General features: G+C 40.7%; 1 protein-coding gene across 2 annotated transcripts in view; it reads left to right on the top strand.

Moving 5' to 3' along the window:
• Positions 1-19,891, top strand: part of mysm1 (Myb-like, SWIRM and MPN domains 1) — a 107,423-nt gene extending 87,532 nt beyond the window's left edge. Inside the window, exons 19-20 of one of the 2 annotated variants that reach the window (XM_070886942.1) lie at positions 9,588-9,645; positions 15,300-19,891. In XM_070886942.1, coding sequence (XP_070743043.1) covers positions 9,588-9,645; positions 15,300-15,464 — 223 coding nt within the window. In that variant the 3' untranslated portion in view covers positions 15,465-19,891. The remainder of the gene's footprint in view (positions 1-9,587; positions 9,646-15,299) is intronic. The other variant, XM_070886943.1, reaches the window with a different exon arrangement.
• The last annotated feature ends 940 nt before the right edge of the window (positions 19,892-20,831 follow it).

Raw genomic sequence — 20,831 nt, forward strand, 5'->3', positions numbered from 1 at the left:
CCAGTTAGTTACAGAAGGCCATTTGGCCATCCAGTGATCCTAAAGTCCCTCTATTTCAGCATCCGATTGCTTCTTAAAAGTTTCTAGGATTTTCACTTCCACCACTCTTCCTGGAAGTTGATTGCATACACTAATCACTCTGTGACATTATCAGTCCTAAATTTGAACTTTTGCTAGTTTGAACCTGTGTCCTTTTGTCCTATACTTGTAATTTATTGAAATAATATTCCAGATTTACTTTGTCCATATCCTCTAAAAGATCAGCTCTTAAGCCTCTACTTTCTAGCCTACAAAGTCTTAAGCCCCTCCTATCATTTCTCATAGCACAGCCCTTCAATATTAAGGATTAACCTTGTAACTTCTTTGCACTCCCCTAAGTGCTTGAATGTTACCCTTTTGTCTTAGTAACCAGAAATGATTGCAGTACTTAAGTGCCAGTCTGGTCAAGCCACGGTACAATTTGGTCATTACTTCCTCTGACTTGTATTGTACTGTTCTGGCTATGTAGGTCAACATTCTATTGACTTTGTTGATCACTGCTCTTCATTGACTGGACATGTTTAGCATTGAGTCCACTAAGATACTTTTAACTGTTTCTTTTGGCTTCATCCTTGGCTATTTTAACACCATTCATGGAGTACATTTTTTGCTATTGTTTTTTTCCTATGTGCAGTCCACTTGGGTTGACCCTTCCAAGCAGGTTGGTCAGACAGAATCGTCCTCTTTTTGAATGAGCACTTGTTAGCCTGTTTCCGGTTTATTGGTATCTCTCCAGTGTTCAATTATTCCCTCATAATGATTGTCGGTGCCTACAAATATCCGTCCAGTCTCTCTCGGCACTCTACAATACATAACTTCTATCTCTGTGGATTTAGCCTGGAAAGACCTAGTTCATTAATATTGAAGTCCTTGGTTTTACTTGGGCTAACTCTGCTTGGGCAGGGGATGTTGCTCATGACTTCCTTTGTGAATATTTGGAGGAAGTAATCATTTGGAATATTTTTGTCCTCCGTTTCAAGCCCGCGGTTTTGTCGCCTCTTTTCTGACTGCTCTCTCGCTGCTGTTGTACTGTAATAATTTTTACTATTGCAGTTACTCTCCATTGCTATATTTTGTTCCTAGGTCTCTCGTTGCTCTTCTAATAATTTTAGCATTTCTTTTATATTCATCTCAATGACCCGTTTCTCCTGCAGGACTTGTAGAGGTCGTTTTCCTCTTCATTTCATTTTTAATTTGATAATCCATTTAATCGAAACTTGTTAATTTTAGGAATGTATTTACCATGAATGTCCAGTATTATTCCTTAAAAAGTGTTCTCTGACCAAAGAGTCATTAATCTACCTATTCTAATTAATTTGTCTCATTTCCTTTATTTCTTTGCATTTACCCCTTTTAAAGTATAAACCTAACACCTGGCCCTGGGTATTTTTGACTTCCCTTGATTCGGAGTGCTGAACATCAGGTGGGGAGAGAAGTGCTCTGTAACAGCAATTATCTCTCAATTTAATGAGGATCAAAACAAGTTGTGCAGTGGGGAATTGTGGAGTTCAGAATTCAGAGGAAAATCTTAGTAACTCATTCATAACTTCTCCAATTTTGAATTATTACCTCTTTCTTCTTTGTAACAAAATCTGTGTTCCGCAGTTCCCCACTGAGTACCCTATATTTATAGCACAAATGTGGCCCGCAGAGTAGTTAATTTTAACCACAGGGGCACTCTTAAATAAATGATTCTGTCAAATGTACAAGACATGTAGTCAGGATACATGCAGTGTCTACGATCAATTGAAACAATCGACCAGCCCACCCACCTGCTGTATTTAAAGATTCAGTATTTGCAGACTTCAAATTCTCACATCTGTCTTGTAGAAGCCACAATCTGTTCAATCTTTCCCAATAGCTGTAAAATCTCAGTTCTGGTACCATCCTTGTAATCTATTTTTGCACTTTCTCCAGTGCTTCTATGACCTTTTTATAGTATGGAGACCAGAACTGTGCACATTATACAAAATGTGGCTTGACCAAGGTCCTATACAAGTTTAACATAACGTCACTACTTTTGAATTCTATACTCCTAAAAATAAATCCCAATGCTTTTATTTTAGCATTTTTAATTGTTTTGCTGACCAGTGATGTTGCTTTTAATGATTTGTTCCCTGTATCCCTAGATCCCTTTGCTCTTCTACTTCATTCAGTTTCTTATTTTCTAATGGTAGGTGATGTTTCTATTTTTCCTACCAAAGTACATCACCTCATATTTATCTCTGTTAAATTTATTTGCCACTTAACTACCCAGTCTGCAAGTTTTCTAATGTCTTATTGGATTGACTAACCATGGTGTGTTACAATGGCACAATTTGGATGGGCTGCAGAGAAGGTGGTTGGGATGGCGAAATTTCACTTTTAGATGAAGTCTCAAAGCCTGCCTAGGAATTGATCCAAATTGCTCGGAAGTGGAAATAATAAATGCAGCATACTATTATTTGGAAATCAGCCAATCCATAGCACAATGATGTTTTCGTAGCTGTCTCATCATGGAAAAAATGTCAGATAAAATCATTTTCAAGAATAAATACCACCTATTACCTAATTTCCTTAGATGGCATCTTTCATTCCGGTGTCATAGTGAGATTTTCAATCCAATCCACTAATGATTTTTGGTGTGCACTATAAAGTTGTCAGTGTGGGTCTGCCAACATGATTATAACAGTTGCTGGTGTGAAGCTAGATTTTTATTTTTTGCACAAAAAGTTCTGGGCTTACAGCCTTTTAATATTTCATCAGTTCTTCATAAATCAATAGAAGCTTACCCACAATCGGAGGCTTCTAAGCAGCATATATGTTTGAGCATGTGCATGCAGAACATGTCAATCCCACTCCATTATGATGCAAGTAAGAAGAGTATCCACGCCTTTCTACTCCACAGATGCTGCTGGGTACAAAACCACAGCAGCATGAGTCTCGCGTTAGCCATGTGGAGTCAAGCATCAGAATATAGGACATGCAACATAAAGTTTAATAGCTTTTTGTAAAAGTCATGTAATCATTGAAATGATGCAACTAAATGTTGTCACCTAAATATTCCAAAGGTTTGACAGAAAACCATTTTTCACATATTTCATAGTTAGTTGATTTTCAACAAAATAGAAGGCATTTCATTGTAACTTCATTCTAACCACACAAATCACAAAATATGTGACCTGTGCTCTGCTATGAATGCCGATTCCAATCAACTTCAATGTAGTGCAGTGATGTTGCAATTTTACTAACCACTCATCCAATAAGCAGGATCCTGCTAAGGTCACTGAAGAGAAACCTGTTAGGGAAGAGCAGCAGCCCTTTATATCAGTGGTTGATGCATCATTGGAGCAGTCAAGAGCTGCTGTAGTGATAAATTATAATGTGGAATATTGTGTAACTAAAGATGCCATTAGAGAGATAAAATTAGATAAGTAGATTATGCTCATCTGCAAGGACACACAATTACTCAAAACAATACTAAATCACTTTTCCTTTAGCTAGTCTGTCACCAATCATGGTTGAAAAAGTTTCTCTGGAGAGAGCATTATACTGAGTTGGCATCCAACCCTCTGGGGCATAGTAGGGATCCATCCATCTGTATGGAGGTTGGACAAGCTAGTCAAATGTGCTGCACAAATATGCATTAATGAATCAGTTCACTGGATGGATGTAGACTCTGCACTGCTTCACCGAGCTAGTAGAACTGCAGGTATGGACAATATTCATGTCAAATTCCTAAAAGCTGTTCCAGGTAGGAAGATTCTTGTGAGGACTACATGGGGCAGATTGTAGCTTTATACAAAATCCCTGAATGTAGTAAGGGTTGAGGGAGTCCCACATTTTCATCTGCTTTTGTAAGGTTTTCAGTCTCGTGCCTTGAGCCCTCGTGAAAAAACTCGCGACTGAAATCTGGGATGTTGCACTCCTGCTCCAAGATTCTTGTAAGAATAATTTAAAGATTCTCTGAGCATATTTGTCTCAAAAGAGGAGTGAGGGTGCCCCTATCATATATCCTTTTTGGTATTTTCATCAGTTGTGTTTTGATGGAATTATAAGGGAGGTTTTAAGGTGTCTTTCCAGGCAGGTTTGCAGCACTTCTTTTTGCAATAGATCTCTGAATTGTTGATTCATATCATTACACGGAATTTATCACACAGAAACAGGCCATTTGGTCCAACTAGTCTGTGCCAGTGTTGATGCTACACACGAGCCATTGGTACCTGGAGGCTCTGATGGATGCCAATTATAATTATGACACATTTCTTCAGGACTTCAAGGGGCAAGGGTCACTGTGGTCTTTTGCATCTTCCTTCAATGTCACAATTCTTGGTTCAGAGCTTCAAGGCATGCAAGAAAAGGTTTGTTTTTGCACTGTGCAAAATCCAGGACTTAACTGGGAGGTGAATTTGTTGCAAAAAATGTTGCAGGGAAGGGCTTGGCCCACACCACTTTGACATTCACCATCTCTGGGGGAGGTCATCTTCATGATAGGGCTATGTCTATTTTCTATGTTCCTTTATATGAGGACCTGATTAAGCAGTTGATGATGTGTAAGTAGATGTCATTCGTATAGCTAACGAGGAAGTTCTAAAGCTTGGGATTTTGGCTCCTGGATATGAAAACAAAGGCTTATGTATCCAGGGATTGGTGCCTATCTGGATTGAATTGCAGAGGGGCAAGCAGTTATTGCTGAAACTCTAGCCCTCCACCTGCTGAAACCATCAATCAGTGCAATAAAGGGAAATACTGTAGCATTGGTTCTCCAACCCACGTTGCTTCATGAGCACTGACCACTGCTGGGATTGTGGGACACTATGGTGTCTTCCCAAGATATCGTCATGAGGATGTTGGCACTTTATAGAGAGTTTTGTTGCTTCCCATATCACTTGGGAGAAATCATAGAATAGTACAGCACAGAATAGTACGGCCCATTGAGTCTGCACCGGCACTTTTGAAGAGCAATCCAGTTAGTCCCACTCCCGTCCTCTTTTCCCATATCCCTGCAATTTTTTTCTCCTTCGCGTATTTATCCAATTCGCTTTTGAAGGCTCCTATTGAATCTGTATCCACCACCCTATTAGGCAGTGCATTCCAAATGTTTTTCCTCATGTCGCCTCTTGTTCTTTTTTCAATCACCTTATATCTGTGCCTTCTGGTTATTGATCCTTCAGCCATTGGAAACAGTTTCTCTTTATTTACTCTATCTAAACCCTTCATGATTTTAAACACCACTATCAAATCTCCTCTTAGCTTTCTCTGCTCCAAGGAGAACAATCCCAGCTTCTCTGGTCTATCCACATAACTATTCCCTCATCTCTGGAACCCTTCTAGTAAATCTCTTCTGTACCCTCTCCAAAGCCTTCACGTTCATCAGAAAGTGTGGTGCCCAGAATTGGGCACAGTACTACAGTTGGGGCCAAACTAGAGTTTTATATACGTTTAGCATAACCTGTCCTGGTACCTGCAGTCTGTCCAGTGAGGGCTAAAGGCAAGCATTTGTCAGTTGGCTAATAGTAAATGACTATCCTCAGAGGAAGTTGGATAACCATAGCCTCTTTGTCGTCAGTTATGAAGTAATAAGTCTGGTGATAGGAAATGTATTAATTTAATACCTGAACCAAACAGATCTGCAGTACTGTAAGAAAGAACTTGTATTTATATAGTACCTTTCACGACCTCAGGATATCCCATAGTGCTTCATGGCAAGTTAAATACTTTTTAAAGGAAAACATGGTATCCAATTTGCGCACACCACATCTGACAAACAGCACTGAGATAAATGAGCAGATAATCTGTTTGTAATGTTGGTTGAGTGATAAATACTGGCAAGACACCAGGAAAGTTCCCATTAGTCACTTTCTTCCTTGACGTTCATAGAAACATAGAAAATAGGTGCAGGAGTAGGCCATTCGGCCCTTCGAGCCTGCACCACCATTCCATAAGATCATGGTTGATTATTCACCTCAGTATCCCTTTCCTGCTTTCCCTCCATACCCCTTGATCCCTTTAGCCATAAGAGCCATATCTAACTCCCTCTTGAATATATCTAACGAACTGGCCTCAACAACTCTGCGGTAGAGAATTCCACAGGTTCACAACTCTCTGAGTGAAGAAGTTTCTCCTCATCTAGGTCCTAAATGGCTTACCCCTTACCCCTTATCCTTAGACTGTGACCCCTGGTTCTGGACTTCCCCAACATCGGGAACATTCTTCCTGCATCTAACCTGTCCAGTTCCATCAGAATTTTATATGTTTCTATGAGATCCCCTCTCATTCTTCTAAACTCCAGTGAATACAGGCCCAGTTGATCCAGTCTCTCCTCATATGTCAGTCCTGCCATCCCGGGAATCAGTCTGGTGAACCTTTGCTGCACTCCCTCAATAGCAAGAACGTCCTTCCTCAGATTAGGAGACCAAAACTGAACACAATATTCCAGGTGAGGCCTCACCAAGGCCCTCTCCAACTGCAGTAAGACCTCCCTGCTCCTATACTCAAATCCCTTAGCTATGAAGGCCAACATGCCATTTGCCTTCTTCACCGCTTGCTGTACCTGCATGCCAACTTTCAATGACTGACGTACCATGACACCCAGATCTTGTTGCACTTCCCTTTTTTCCTAATCTGCCGCCATTCAGATAATATCCTGCCTTCACATTTTTGCCACCAAAGTGGATAACCTCACATTTATCCACATTATACTGCATCTGCCATGCATTTGCCCACTTCAGAAGCAGTAGAATAGGATTCTGTAGTTTGCACAGATTGGAGGTTGTCCCAAATTCAATGATTGACTACCTATGTTGCCCTGCAGGCTCTTTGTCACAACACAACCGAGTACATGAATTTTAATGGGTTCCACTCCATTAATCTCTAACTGGTGTATGATAAGCAAGATTGCATCATGCAGGTCTGTGCCCATTTCCTGGTACAGGTATGACGTCTGAAATCCAGAAACCTTGGGACCGAGGCCGTTCCGGATTCCGGGTATTTCCGGATTTCGGAATGTCTTTGCCCGAGCCGAGGTAGTAGAGTAGGGGAGGGGGGCGGGGTCGGTCGGGCCGCCGGAAGGTGTCAGTTGGGCCGAGACCAGGCGGGGCAGGGGGCTGAGGTCAGGCTGAGGCCAGGGGACGTCGGTCGGGCCGCAGGGGTCGGCTGGTGGTCGAGCTGAGATGGGGGGAGGTCAGGTGGTTTGAGGCTGGGGGAGGTTGTGCAGGAGGCCAGGGGAGGTCGGGCAGCCGAAAGCCGGATCGGGCAGGTCGGAAGAGGTCGGGCGGCCAGAAGCCGGGGAAGGTTGGGCTGGAGGTCGGGTGGCCAGAAGCCAGGGGAGGTCAGAGGGCCAAGGCGGGGTAGGTCGGGTGGCTGGGGGTCGGGCCGGAGGTCGGGTGGCCGGAAGCCAGGGGAGGTCGGATGGCCAAGGCGGGGATAGGTCAGGTGGCTGGAGGTGAGGCCAGGGGAGGTTAGGCGGCCGAGGCGGGGGAGTCCGGATTTCGGAACATTTTCCGGTTTCCGGACGGCCCCGCCACTGTTCGGTCCGGATTCCGGAACTTCGGATTTTGGACGTCGCACCTGTAGCTGCATGTTGCTTTTTATATTACGTCAATCGTCCATCACCCCACTGTTTGCCCTGCATAGCAAGTTGTTATGCTTGAAGATAAAGGCTATCCCTTCACACTTGGCTTATCACTTCTTAGAAATCCATGCCCAACTATGGAACTCCACTAAAGTAAGATCATTGGCTCAACTCGAGCCCCCATCAAACACGTGTGGAATCTTCAAACAATGATTCAAATACCTAGACAAGCTGGTGGCTTTCTGCAATACGCCCCATAAAGTGTGTCCTGTATAATTGTATTGTGCTGTATGCTACATAACTTTGCTCTGCTACTGGAACATCACATAGAGTCACTATTAGAAGAGGACGGTCAGCATGATGAAGGAGAGGACACTCTATGTCCCTCTTGTGTGCCAGCTTCTCCTGCAGGAAGAGTGGAAGTGCACTGCTGCAAGTCCTTAAGAATCTCTCAATTGGCAAGCTGCCGATGGAGAGCACATTTTTGAAAACAATGGATTTGGTCAGCCGAATGGCACTTCCTTGTTCTGTACTTCCATATATTCTTTAACAAGAACACCATTTAATCTTTTTACTGTTTTGTGCACTTTTCATACCAACAAAACAGGATATTTTTTTTTTTTTTAAGTCATCTGTTTACGAGATAAATATGGTCTGAATCACACACGGAAAGTAATTTATATGAATAACATTGATATCCTTACCCCGGGCTTTCTAATCTTCTTTCTGCAGCTGTTCATTTAGCTTGCTAGCCATCTGACCTGATCCAAAGAGCAATTTCCCTCACTGACTAATAATCAATCTTTTGGTTTTCCAGGAAAATTAGTGACCAACCTTGCAACTTTAGAATGGTTTCTTCTGTTTTCAGTAATCCTAGATTTGAAAGTAGTCTGTGGCCTTTCAGCTTTCACCTTGTAGACTGGTAGACCATGGATTTTATTTCCACAAATACGATACCAGCAAAAATGTAGCTAAATTTGCTTTTCTAACAACCTTTTATGTCTCTTGACATGCATAATAAATAATGAATGAGAATGTATTGTGATTCTAGAACAGTTGAAAGCGCAAGGAACAAAAAAATGTGCTGTATTTGCATGTCTATTTTCATTGAACCTTTTCTTGGAACTTCAAATGGCTATTTTTTTCTAGTGGAAAGCTCTGCTGTTTATGTTTTCTGCAAAGTATTTAATGTAGCTGCTGGCTCAGTGAGTTTATCTAGAATTGAGCCACATAGATCAGGAAAACTTAATTCCCTGGAAATGTTCCATCTACTTTTTTCGTGCGCGGTCCCTTTAAATTTGCTGCGTGGCCGCTGCACGGTATCTTTACCAATAGCAACAGCTGGTGAGTGGCCTGCGCAGGACACCCCGATCGCTGCGTGGCCACGCCCCCTCGCACCTTGGGGGAAATATTGATCCCTGATCTCTGCTTAGTTAGCTGCTCTCAATTGAGGTAATGATAGGGGAACTATAATTAGCCTCCGTCATGGAGAACAAAGTCAGCCAGGGTTCCTTCTCCTGATTGCTTGCTAGTCACACCACAGTCAGATACCTTGGTAACTCTCTTAGTCAAGGTTCACGGATGGATAATATAATTTTGGGTGTGGCAACCATGGAACTGTACCCCTCCGAGGAATTGATGCCAGTAGGGAGGTGGTTGCAAATTGGAGAGAGATAAAATACACACATACTATATAGCTAAATTGTTTGGCTGTTGTGCTATAAAATTTTACTTAAAAGGGTAAAAAATGCTGGAAATGCACAAACAGCTTGATTAGCATCTGAAAAAAGAAAGTTGCAGTAATGTTCCAGCTATAATCTTTCATATGTGTTTAACTTTTGAATTCACTAGAAATAAATCATGTTTTCTTGACAGCCTGCGGTGTATTAATAATTAGGGTACTACTTAATATACTCAGTAGAATATAATGGCCTTCGAAATGTTTAAGTAAAAACGATTCGAATTATTGACTGGTTTCGTTCTCTTCTGTTAACAGTAGTGTCCCAATGCTCCGCATGTTTCACAGAGATTCCAATTTGACATGTTTACAGAAGGTAGGTTTATGAGAGGTGGTGTACTATTATCCTGTTGTATGTGCAAGATTGTATTCATAGTGTAAATGGAGATAACGCAGTATCTGAAATTTAAAAGAATGTTAAGGATTTGTTCTGGTTAGTGGAAAGATTAATACAAATGCCCTGAAATGAGCTTTCGACCACATATCTGCAGCATAGCTAAGACCGCCTATTTCCACCTCCATAACCTCACCTGTCTCCGCCCTTGCCTTAGCTCATCTGCTGCTGAAGCCCTCATCCATGCCTTTGTTACCTCTAGACTTGACTATTCCAATGCACTCCTGGCTGGCCTCTCACATTCTACCCTACATAAACTAGAGGTGATCCAAAACTTGGCTGCCCATATCCCGCTCACCCATCACTCCTGTGCTCGCTGACCTACATTGGCTTCCAGTTAAACAACGGCTCGATTTCAAAATTCTCATCCTTATTTTCAAATCTCTCATGGCCTCGCCCCTCCCTATCTCTGTAATCTCCTCCAGCCCACAACCCCCCGTGATGTCTGCGCTCCTCCAATTCTGCCCTCTTGAGCATCCCTGATTATAATCACTCAACCATTGGTGGCTATGCTTTCTGTTGCCTAGGCCCCAAGCTCTGGAACTCCCTGCCTAAATCTCTCCGCCTCTCTACCTCGCTTTCCTTCTTCAAGATGTCTCTTTGACCAAGCTTTTGGTCACCTGTGTTAATTTCTACTTATGCAGCTCGGTGTCAAATTTCTATCTCCAGATACTCCTGTGAAGCACCTTGGGACGTTTCACTACATTAAATGTGCTATATAAATACAGGTTGTTGTTATTGGTAAATGGTTAGAAGATTTTTTTTAAATAATAAACTCAAAGCTGCAAAGATTACTCAGGCATTTAATAAGATTCCCATGGCATCTTTTAGCGTGAAAGCAAGTCATCTTCGACTCCGGGGGACAGCCTAAGAAGAAGGGAAGAAATATAACAACACATTATAATCATTCCATAAGTTCAGAAGTAGAATAACAACATTTTATGCACACACGAATAATGCCATATCAGGCCTTTTCATTTAGAACTAGTATCCAAGAAAGTGTCTTTCACAACCTCAGGCTATCCAAAGTGCTTCACAGCCAATGAAGTGCCTTTGACCAGAAGTTCATCCAACATAGAAGAAATATTGTGAGGTGCTTTACAGAGTACAGAGATGCTGAGCCATGGTTTGAGAGATGAGAATTGAATGAAAGCTTTTGTTTATATGTGTTTTATGAAAACTTCTAAAGGCAATGAGAGAGGAAAACACAGGGGTTTAGGAAAGGAAATCCAGAGAGTAGGGTCCAGGTAACTGAAAACTTATCCACTATTGCTGGGGCGGAGGGAGAAGTTTTGCACAAAAGGCCAGATTCAGAAGACTGAAGGGAGCAGGAGCTGAGGTTTGGGGAAGTTCAGAAGTAGAATAGAGAGGGAGTGAAAATGAGGACAAGAATTTTATAGTCAAGGTGTTGGAATAGAACAGTGAGGTTGGGAGTGATGGACACATAGGAACAGGAGTAGGCCATTCAGCCCCTTGTACCTGTTCCACCATGCAATTAAATTCTGACTGCTCTGTATCTTAACTTTATTTTACCCGCCTTGGTTCCATATCCCCTAATACTCTTACCTAACAAAAATCTATCAATCTCAGTTTTGAAATTTTCAGTTGACCTAGCCTCAGCAGCTTATTAGGAGAGAGTTTTCTAGATTTCCACTACCCGTTGTGTGAAGCAGTGCTTCCTGGCATCACCAATGAATGGGAAGCTCTACTTTCAAGGTTATACCCCCTTGTTCTGAACTCCTCACCAGAGGAAATAGCTTCTCACTATCTACCCTATCATATCCTTAAACACCTCAATTCGATCACCCCTTAATCTTCTATACTCGAGGGAATACAAGCCTATCTGTGCAACTTGTCCTCATAATGTAACTTTTTTAGCCCTGGTATTAGGTGAATCTGCACTGCATCTATAATCACTGCATCCCCTCCAAGACCAATATATCCTTCCTGAGGGGTGGTGCCCAGAACTGAATGTACTCCAGATGCAGTCTAACCAGAGCTTTATGTAACTATAGCATAACTTCCACCCCTTTGTATTCTAGCCCCTTTAAGGCTAGTAGAAATGAAAGGAGCTAATGGGAATCCAATTTGTAGTAGAGTTGTAACCATACATATTGACAATCCATGTTTTGGGCTCTGGGTCCATACATTATCATTTGCTGATGAGCGTCAGTGCAGAGCGGGCCCTTCTATAAGGAATATGAGTCGGAGTAGGCCATTCAGCCCCTCGACCCTGCTCTGCCATTCAATAAGAGCATGGATGATCTGATCCTGGCCTCAACCACACTTTTCTGCACTATCCCAATATTCCTGAATTCCCTTAATATCCAAAAATCTATCGATCTCTGTCTTGAATATACTCAAAGACTCTGCCTCCTCAGCCCTCTGGGGTAGAGAATTCCAAAGATTCACAACCCACTGAAGAAATTTAACCTCATCTCAGTCCTAAATGGCTAATCCCTCCATCCCAGGAATTAGTCTGGTGAACCTTTGTTGCACTTCCTCTATAGGCAAGTATATTGTTTCTTCGGTAGGGAAACCAAAACTGTACACAATATTCCCCTAATATAATTGCAGTAAGATGTCTTTACTCATACTCAAATCCTCTTGTAATAAAGGCCAACATACCACTTGCTTTCTTAATTGCTTGCTGTACTTGCATGTTACAAGGACACCCAGGTTCCTCTGAACACCAACATTTCCCAATCTCTCACCATTTCAAAAAAAAATATTCTGCTTTTCTATTTTTCCTACCAAAATGGTTAACTTCACATTTCTCCACATTATATTCCATTTGCTATGTTCTTGCCCATTCACTGAGCCTGTCTATACGCCCTTGAAACCTCTTTGCATCCTCCTCACAACTTACATTCCCACCTAGCTTTGTATCATCAGCAAACTTGGATATATTACATTTGGTCCCCTCATCCAAATCATTGATATATATTGTGAATAGCTGAGGCCCAAGCACTGATCCTTGCGGCACCCCAAAGGTTACAGCCTGCCGACCCGAAAATGACCCGTTTATTCCTACTCTCTGTTTTCTGACCGTTAACCAATCCTCAATCTATACTAGTATATTACCCCCAATCCCATGAGCCCTAATTTTGTTTAATGATCTCTTGTATGGCACCTTATCAAATGCCTTCTGAAAATCCAAATACACCACATCACTGGTTCCCTTTTATCTAATTTGTTACAATCTCAAAAAGCTCTAACAGATTTGTCAAACATGATTTCCTTTTCATAAATCTGTGTTAACTCTGCCCACTCTTATTCTTTTCTAAGTGCTCTGTTACCATGTCCTTAATAGATTCTAGCATTTTCCCTACTCAAATTGTAATAAAGGCCAACATACCACTTGCTTTCTTAATTGCCTGATGTCAGGCTAACTGGTCTGTCGATTCCCGTTTTTTTCTCTCCCTTCTTTCTTAAATAGTGGGGTTACATTTGCTACATCTCTGCGCCTTGGGACGTTTTACTATGTAAGGTGCTACGTAAATACATCACTCTTATAAATAATGGAAATAGTTCCAGCCCTTGCACACATTAGATAAAACTTCTGATGAAAACAGAAGTTCCCACCTACAGCATGCAGTTTTTAGAGTCAGGGGGCATGGTGGTCAATGAAGGGGAGAGAAAGGGTGAGTGATACTTTGAGAAGAGGAGATTGTTGGGAGTGGTGCTTTGGGTCAGAGAAAGGAAAGTACCAATATTAACAGGACTTGGTAGGCTAGCAATAACTGAGGGGGAATAAAGAAAGAATGTCAGCATAAACTTTGAGGGTGGGGGGTGGTGCCTGGCGGAGTGACAGCTTGAATTGAAGTGGTTGAGCGGGGTGGGGAAGTGCACCACTTTGAACTGCGGGCAGTGGTGGCTTAAATGTGGGAGGGGTGGAAGAATAGTACCAGCTTGACATGGATTGGAGTAGCAGTAGAGTGCCAGGTTGAATCGGGGGGGGGGGGGGGGTGGTGGGGGGGGAGGGTGATGAGGATGAGAAATAGCTTAAACAGGGAGTGGAAGAAGTTTGCAGGTTGAGTTGAGTAAGGTTGAGGAAAAGAATGTCAATTTGAATTGAGGCAGGAGATGCAAAAGAGTGCTATTATGAATTAGGAAGGTTAGAGGAGAAGAGAATGTCTCCCAAAGAGTGAGGAGTTCCGGGAGTGCGAGTTGGATGTGGGAGTGTGACTATTGAGTTAACATCTGGGAAGAGAGAATCTCAACCAGACCATTCTCACATTTGGCATCCTATTTGACCGAGTGAACTTCCGACCCCATAACCTCTCCATCACCAAAATGACGTACTTCCACCTCCATCATCATCATCATAGGCAGTCCCTCGGAATCGAGGAAGACTTGCTTCCACTCTAAAAATGAGTCCTTAGGTGGCTGAACAGTCTAATATGAGAAACGGAGTGGAAGATGTCTGTGCGTGAGTTCTTTTAACGTGGGATGGCCGTTGCACACCGGCTATCACACCGGCTTAGCTGAGCAAGATCTTGGTCCAGTGGCAAGGGGGTCCAAGACCACTGGAGACCAGGCACTGCTATATGAGCCTGGTTGCCTCCACCTCCATAACATCGCCTGTCACCACCCCTGCCTCAACTCATCCATGCCTTTGTTACATCTAGACTTGTCTATTCCAATGCACTCCTGCCTAGTCTCCTACCTTGTACTCTCCGTAAACTTGAGCTCATCCAAAATCCACTACCCATATCCTAACTTGCATCAAGTCCTATTTACACATCACCCCTGTGCTCGCTGACCGACGTTGGCTCCCGATCCTCTGTGATTTCTATGTTCCTCCAATTCTGGCCTCTTGCGCATCCCTGATTATTATTGCTCTACCATTTGATGGTCAAGCCTTCAGCTGCCTAGGCCCTAAGCTCTGGAATTCACTCCATAATCCTCTCCGCCTCTTTACCTCTCTCTCCTCCTTTAAATTGCTATTTCACCAAGCTCTAGGTCTCCTGCCTTAATATCTCATGTGGCTCGTTGTCAAATTTTGTTCGATAACACTCTTGTGAAGTGCCTTGTGATGTTTTTACTGTGTTAAAGGCGCTATATAAATGCAAGTTACTGTTGGTTCGCCTGTTGGTCTAAATTTTACAAATCTATCCATTATGAAGTACAAAAATGTTTAAAGCTAACCTGAATATAATTTAAAATATTAAAATTAAAAAGTTTCTGTTTTCAATCTTTGGGCTTTGGGCTTTCAAACAATTTTGGTTTTTTTTCTTCCCCAAAATACAGTGAAGGAATGTTGTGTGCTCTTACAGTTTAAGCTGAAAAACCTATTTTTTTTCACATGTTATAGGCTTATAATAGGACCATTCTTGAGCATTCAGTTTTTTGGGGGCTGTGTCGCCGTTTTATTTTAGCTTTATCCTCGCTTTCTAGTTTGGTATGTACGTGTAACACAAATGGTATGATATCTTGGAATGCAGTAGTGAGGATTCACTTTACCTAATTATTGGATTAAGTCGGTATTTAAAATACACCTATCACTTGTGTTATTTGTGAAGTTTTAAAATCTTTCAATAACACTTTTAGCCTCTCTCTTTGTTGTACTGTAGCTGCTTGAATCCATGAGGAAAACATTGGAAAATCAATGGAATGCTGCAGTCACTGAAGAGTTCCTGACCCAGATTGAGGATTTGTTCCTTGCTGGTTATAATGTTGAAGACAGGAACAATAAATTTGAAAGTATTGCTGAGCTTCCAGTAGAACCAGCCAATTAATTTGTTCTGCATGTATTTGCAAGATATCTTTGTCTGATGTTTCACTTTCAAAAAATAAACTTTGCACTGAAAAATCTAATGACACTGTCAGAAGGGTCACCAGAAATTGTGCAGTAGGAATTTTCAGTACAATTCGGCTAGTTTTTGAAGGAAATTAAATATGAGAAACTCTGGATTAGTTAAAGAGGAAGAAAAGTCTAGGAGATTTTTTGCCCAAGTACTCCCCTTTTAATAGAATAAAATAATGACCTTTATTGGGAATTTCTTTGACTTTTTTCTTAAAGCATGCAATTTTCTTGCTGTCATGGAGACACTTGAGTGAGGTCATTCCAGTGAAATCAGTTATGGGGACCATTGAGGAGTGGCTCAATTGGAAACAACAGATGCTATGATTTCAAACTGGTTTGAGTGCCTCTCTGAAATTGCTTGACCTTGGGATGTCAGCTGGGAAATCTGCATCCTAGCCTGTAGTATGATTTCTCAGGGTTGACTAGCTTTCACATTTTGATGTTGAGCCTACTGCTGTGAGATGTTCCCAGTTATTAACTGGAGCGTCATAGCAGGGAGGAATTTGCACAACAAGGGTCTCTGTCGCATCAAAGATTATTGTTTTTCAAAAAAAATTGGACTAATTCCTGGTAAAACCATTATTCTTTAATAAGGATAAGTATTTTAAACTGAGAGTACTCCCATGAGTCTCCCCCCCCCCCCCCCCTTTAATTAGATAGTACAGCTGAAATGCAATTGCAAAACAAAAGTTTACAAAGCAAAGTTGGACTGAGAGTTGCCCTGGTATGCTCTAAACAGTTACATTGCTTCTTTCAGTCCAAGACAGAAGGTACTATTTTGAGACATAATGTGTAACATTTGGACTTATGAGCCTCAGGCTTTAGCTTATACTGTGGCATGTGGATTCTGCTACTGAAATCTGGAGTGTTAGCAGATGAACAGGTTTCATTTCCATTCTAAATGCACTGATCTGAAGTGGCAGCTATCTGCTTATTCAGGACTGACCACCATTTCTTCCCACATCCTTAAAAACAAATACAAGCAGTTGTGATGCTCTCATTTTTTTCTTCCTGCTTGGGGAAGAATGAAGAATAACATCTGAGATAATGTTAAAATAAAAATTAAAGTTTTAAGTTGGAATTAAGGAAACAATAAATTTTACAGACAGTATGCACATTGTTTGATACTGAAGCCAGGTGGTTGATATATGTTTGGGCCAATTTATGGATGGCCCCTGGAGTTAAAACTCTTGCTATTTATTGCAATATGAACAAAACCACATTCACTATGTAAAATATCCAGTATAGTGAATAACGTTGTGGTTGTATTTGTTCTGTGGGCAAGAGAGCGTTCCCTGGAATTGTAGGATGTTTTTTAGATTCAAAACTGCTATGCCATAGTTGTTCGGATGTATGCAGTTTTTTAAAACCTGGTGGGTCTTACTGCTCTACCTACAGTGACATTATTCATTAGTGGACACATGTACTGGCTGCATAATTTCTTGGTAAAGCTACAGTAATTCTGTCACAGTAGTTAATCAAGCTGTCTGATAGCAGTGACTTATGCATTCCAGTTGTTAACACAGACATCTGCTGCCTTTGCAAAACCAGCTCCACCAAAAATTGAAGATGATGTGACTACAAAACAAGTGACATAAAGACTGTTTGGGGATTCTGGAGTTTAATTCCCTCATTATTTTGGAATATCTTTGGATTCCTGATGCTGATGAGTTTTAATTTGCATTCCAACACTGGGCCTTATCAGTATTTAGGAGCAGGAAGATCGGCAATCCCTGTTTACTTCATTGGCAGCCAAAGGAAATAGATTCTTCAAATATATCATTTGTGTTCAGCTATGGCTGGAGAACCACCGTGGTAGGTCTCCACGTGGCTGCTTTTGGACTGGAACAGCTTGGAATATTGCTCCAAAAAGAAAATGATGACACTTTTTAAAGGTAGTATTTTTGGAGGTAGCATGTGCCCTTTGTTCGAACCATAGCAAACAAGTTGCAGTGATAAAGTCTAAATGTTTATTTGGTCAAATAAGTTGCCTCTGCATCTAGAATTCTATAAATTTGTCACAAAAGAATAGCAGAAATGGATCCATTGTGGAAAAGTCATGTTTCAAAGCTGGAATGCTACAAGTAAACCTGGTACATGTAATAGATGAGTGCGGCACTGTATTTTTTATCTCTCCTGTGCTAGCAACTATCGAAATATCACTCAATTGGTTTTCTCCAGGCTTCTTGTAAAATTAATTTCTGAAATCCAAAGAAACATTAAGTGCAAGAAAGAGAAAATGAAAACTCTTTATTCATAAGGCTAACTTTGTTGCAGAGCATGAGTCTTCTACGTTTTGAATTCAAAATATATCAGCATATTATACTAGCAATATAAATCAGTATTCCTCTCAATGTAAGACTTTTTGAAAGGTCAGATTAAACAGAAAATATTTTTACTGACATATTTCCGCTGTTCAGGCCACGACCCCAGACAAGATCCCCATTGAGGAGGTCGGTATGCCTCTTCACATTTGGTGCACTGAACTGCGATGATGTGCTGATCTCAGAGTCCGAGGTCGCAGGAACTTACAACATTGGGATACTTGATTCTGCCCCGTCCACGTCACTAGCCTCGTAAGGAGGGTGGAAGCTGCACTTTGTACCAGACCTCACAGGTACTCCCAGCAATGGCTGGGAACCAGCAGTTCTGAATCCATACTATTTTCCAGCCCTTCTGCTAAACTTACGGTGGGAGTGTGCTGGAAGGTCGGAGGAATTTCAGCCCATATATGTGTATCTGCTAAATGGTAGTTTGAAACTAGCTGATAGAAGTCAGGCTGTTCAAAGGAATCAAAGAATGCCCATATAAGTTTAAGATAATGAAGCTTTAGCATAAAACTTTATTGTATATAAATGTGTATAAACTTTGTGATTTAAAAATGACTTATTTATATTCCCTTTTGCTGACATGATGTAAATAGTGCTAATTGAACAGGAAATATAAAACTGAATTCTTTCATGTCAAATACATTCTGCAAAAAACACTTAAAAAATCAAAATGACTGCCACAAATGTTTAATGAAATAGTTTAATTTACATATGCATTTGATTCACAGCGACTTACAGCTAACAGTGGCAGACTCCATTTATTCCACTTGATGAAACAATCAATAAAATAAAAGCTTCCATCTATTGATAGGTTGTTTTGCATAATGTAGTCTGTGACAATCTCAGTTCAAAAACCATATAAGCAATTCAAGCTATGCACTTGTGGTATATGACTTTAGAAATGTGATTGTGTTATAGTCTTATAACAACCCCAAGCCCATCTGTTAATCTATTCAGTATTTGAAAGTACAGAATTTAGATTAGCAAAAGCTGTATATTCAAACTTAATTGAGGTCAGTCGGGGCTGATCGAGAATATGGTCATGAGATGATTCAACAACCTTCAAAGGCTACTGTTGATTAATGGCAGTTCACAGCCAGTTAGTTAGACCCAGTCCCAGCTTCTTGGCCCTTTGGGAATCATGCACTAGTAGTCTCCAAGCACAAATCTAGGATAAATAAGACAGTATCCTGAAGCTTATTTAGGAAAAGTGCAAAGAGAATGGAAAAATGGAACAAGACCCAAGAAATCTACATTTCAAAAAAACCCTTGCAAATTACATGAGGCAAGATACTTGCCAAAGTATTTGGTCACAGCATGAGCCTATCTAGATCCAAGGATCACAATCAAAGCAACAGCACATTCTCGACTGCTGTTTGACCCAGGCAGCAATTTATGAGAGCTCTTATGAAACAGAAAAAATGGTGTTGTAGATCAAATAGCAGCTGAGACTGCAATCATATGTTTGTGCTTCAAACTATGCTGAATGACATGTTCTATGGACATTGTCCCACATACATTTATTCCTTGTCAACTTCTCTAAGTTTTTGGTTAGAGAAGTTACTGCGCAATGTTTGTGGGTTTTAGTTAAAGTCAAGATAAATTGAATGTGTTGACAATATTGACTGCATGGTTATGCACTGTAACCTTTCTAGAATAATATCAACATTATTTTTCATTTGTTAAAAAATTACTTGTATGTCAATTTGTGAGGTTAAAAAAAGTCAAAAGTATGTACAGTATGTGATCACACTTGTATATGGTGCTTTTTGACTTCAAAAAAGTAGTTTAATCTAGCTTGTTATGTCTTCATGTGTAAAGTTTTTGAGTTGAAATTTTGAAATACAAGATTAATAAATGATCAGTTTTGTACAGTATTAATGTAGTTCCACCTATGTGGTTCATATATTTTGTATCAAACCACAATAACTGCCAATGGACAATGTTGTCCGTATATATTGTCTTATCTGTACTGTGGTAACTTGTAACTAAAAATAAGATGAGTGAAATTAAAAATAGTTTGATCATTTTTATACTGTTGGTATTAAGTTTTGTTTACAGAACTAATTACAAGTTCTTACAAAAACATGATGGGCTGAATGTGCTGGAGTGGGACATCTCGCGGTGTCCCCAGTTAGACCATTTCTTGCACCCTTCAGTCCCAAATCTTTTTGTGCTGTAAGTTGCTGAAATAAACAGGAGAGATTGAGAAGGAGGGTGAATTACGAGTGTGTGAATTTAATGTTGAATCACCAGAAAGAGAAATAAAAAGAGGGAAAGAAAGATTGGATTAAGAGGATAAAGGGGAAAGAAAAAGTAAGACAAAGACTAAAAATTTGACTTTTTTTAAATCTCCAACAATTTACTGCCTGAAGGAATGAGACTCCACACATTAATTGTTCACTTTCTGGGCCAAAGAGATTTATTGGCAGTCATTAACAATTATCACATTGCTAAAAGGGTACTTGCGTTATTAATTACTAGACAATTTTCTGTGGCAAGTTTAATGGGCAGTTAATATGCAAAAAGAAACTGGGAAGGTTAAGTGCGGGATACTGTTTCCATGAATCTAACCAGCACAGCAATTGTGGCTATTTGCAATTCACGGGCTTTATTTGTCACATGTTGCTGGTTGATTTGCACTTTAATAATGGTGTGCATTATTCACACACTGTTAATTTTTAAGCAAATTCAGGCCCTCTGTTTTAATACTATTTGAATTGCCTTCCCTTTCATTTAAGAACGTAGCATCCTTGTGCAGTGTCAGAGCTAAAGAAAAACTAAAAAACAGAAACACGGGACTGTAGAGGATCTGAAAAAACTGTGGCCTAGAAATTCGGTATCGCCCATTTTGAGTCGGTAAGTGTAGTGCCTTGTAAAAGTTAACGGCACCTTCGCGAAATTCGGTTTCAGCGCCCAAGAGAGAAATGGATAAGTGAATCAGTCGCACAATTCGCTTCGGGTGTGAA

The sequence above is a fragment of the Pristiophorus japonicus genome, chromosome 8 (assembly GCF_044704955.1).
Source record: "Pristiophorus japonicus isolate sPriJap1 chromosome 8, sPriJap1.hap1, whole genome shotgun sequence".
Classification (NCBI taxonomy): domain Eukaryota; kingdom Metazoa; phylum Chordata; class Chondrichthyes; family Pristiophoridae; genus Pristiophorus; species Pristiophorus japonicus.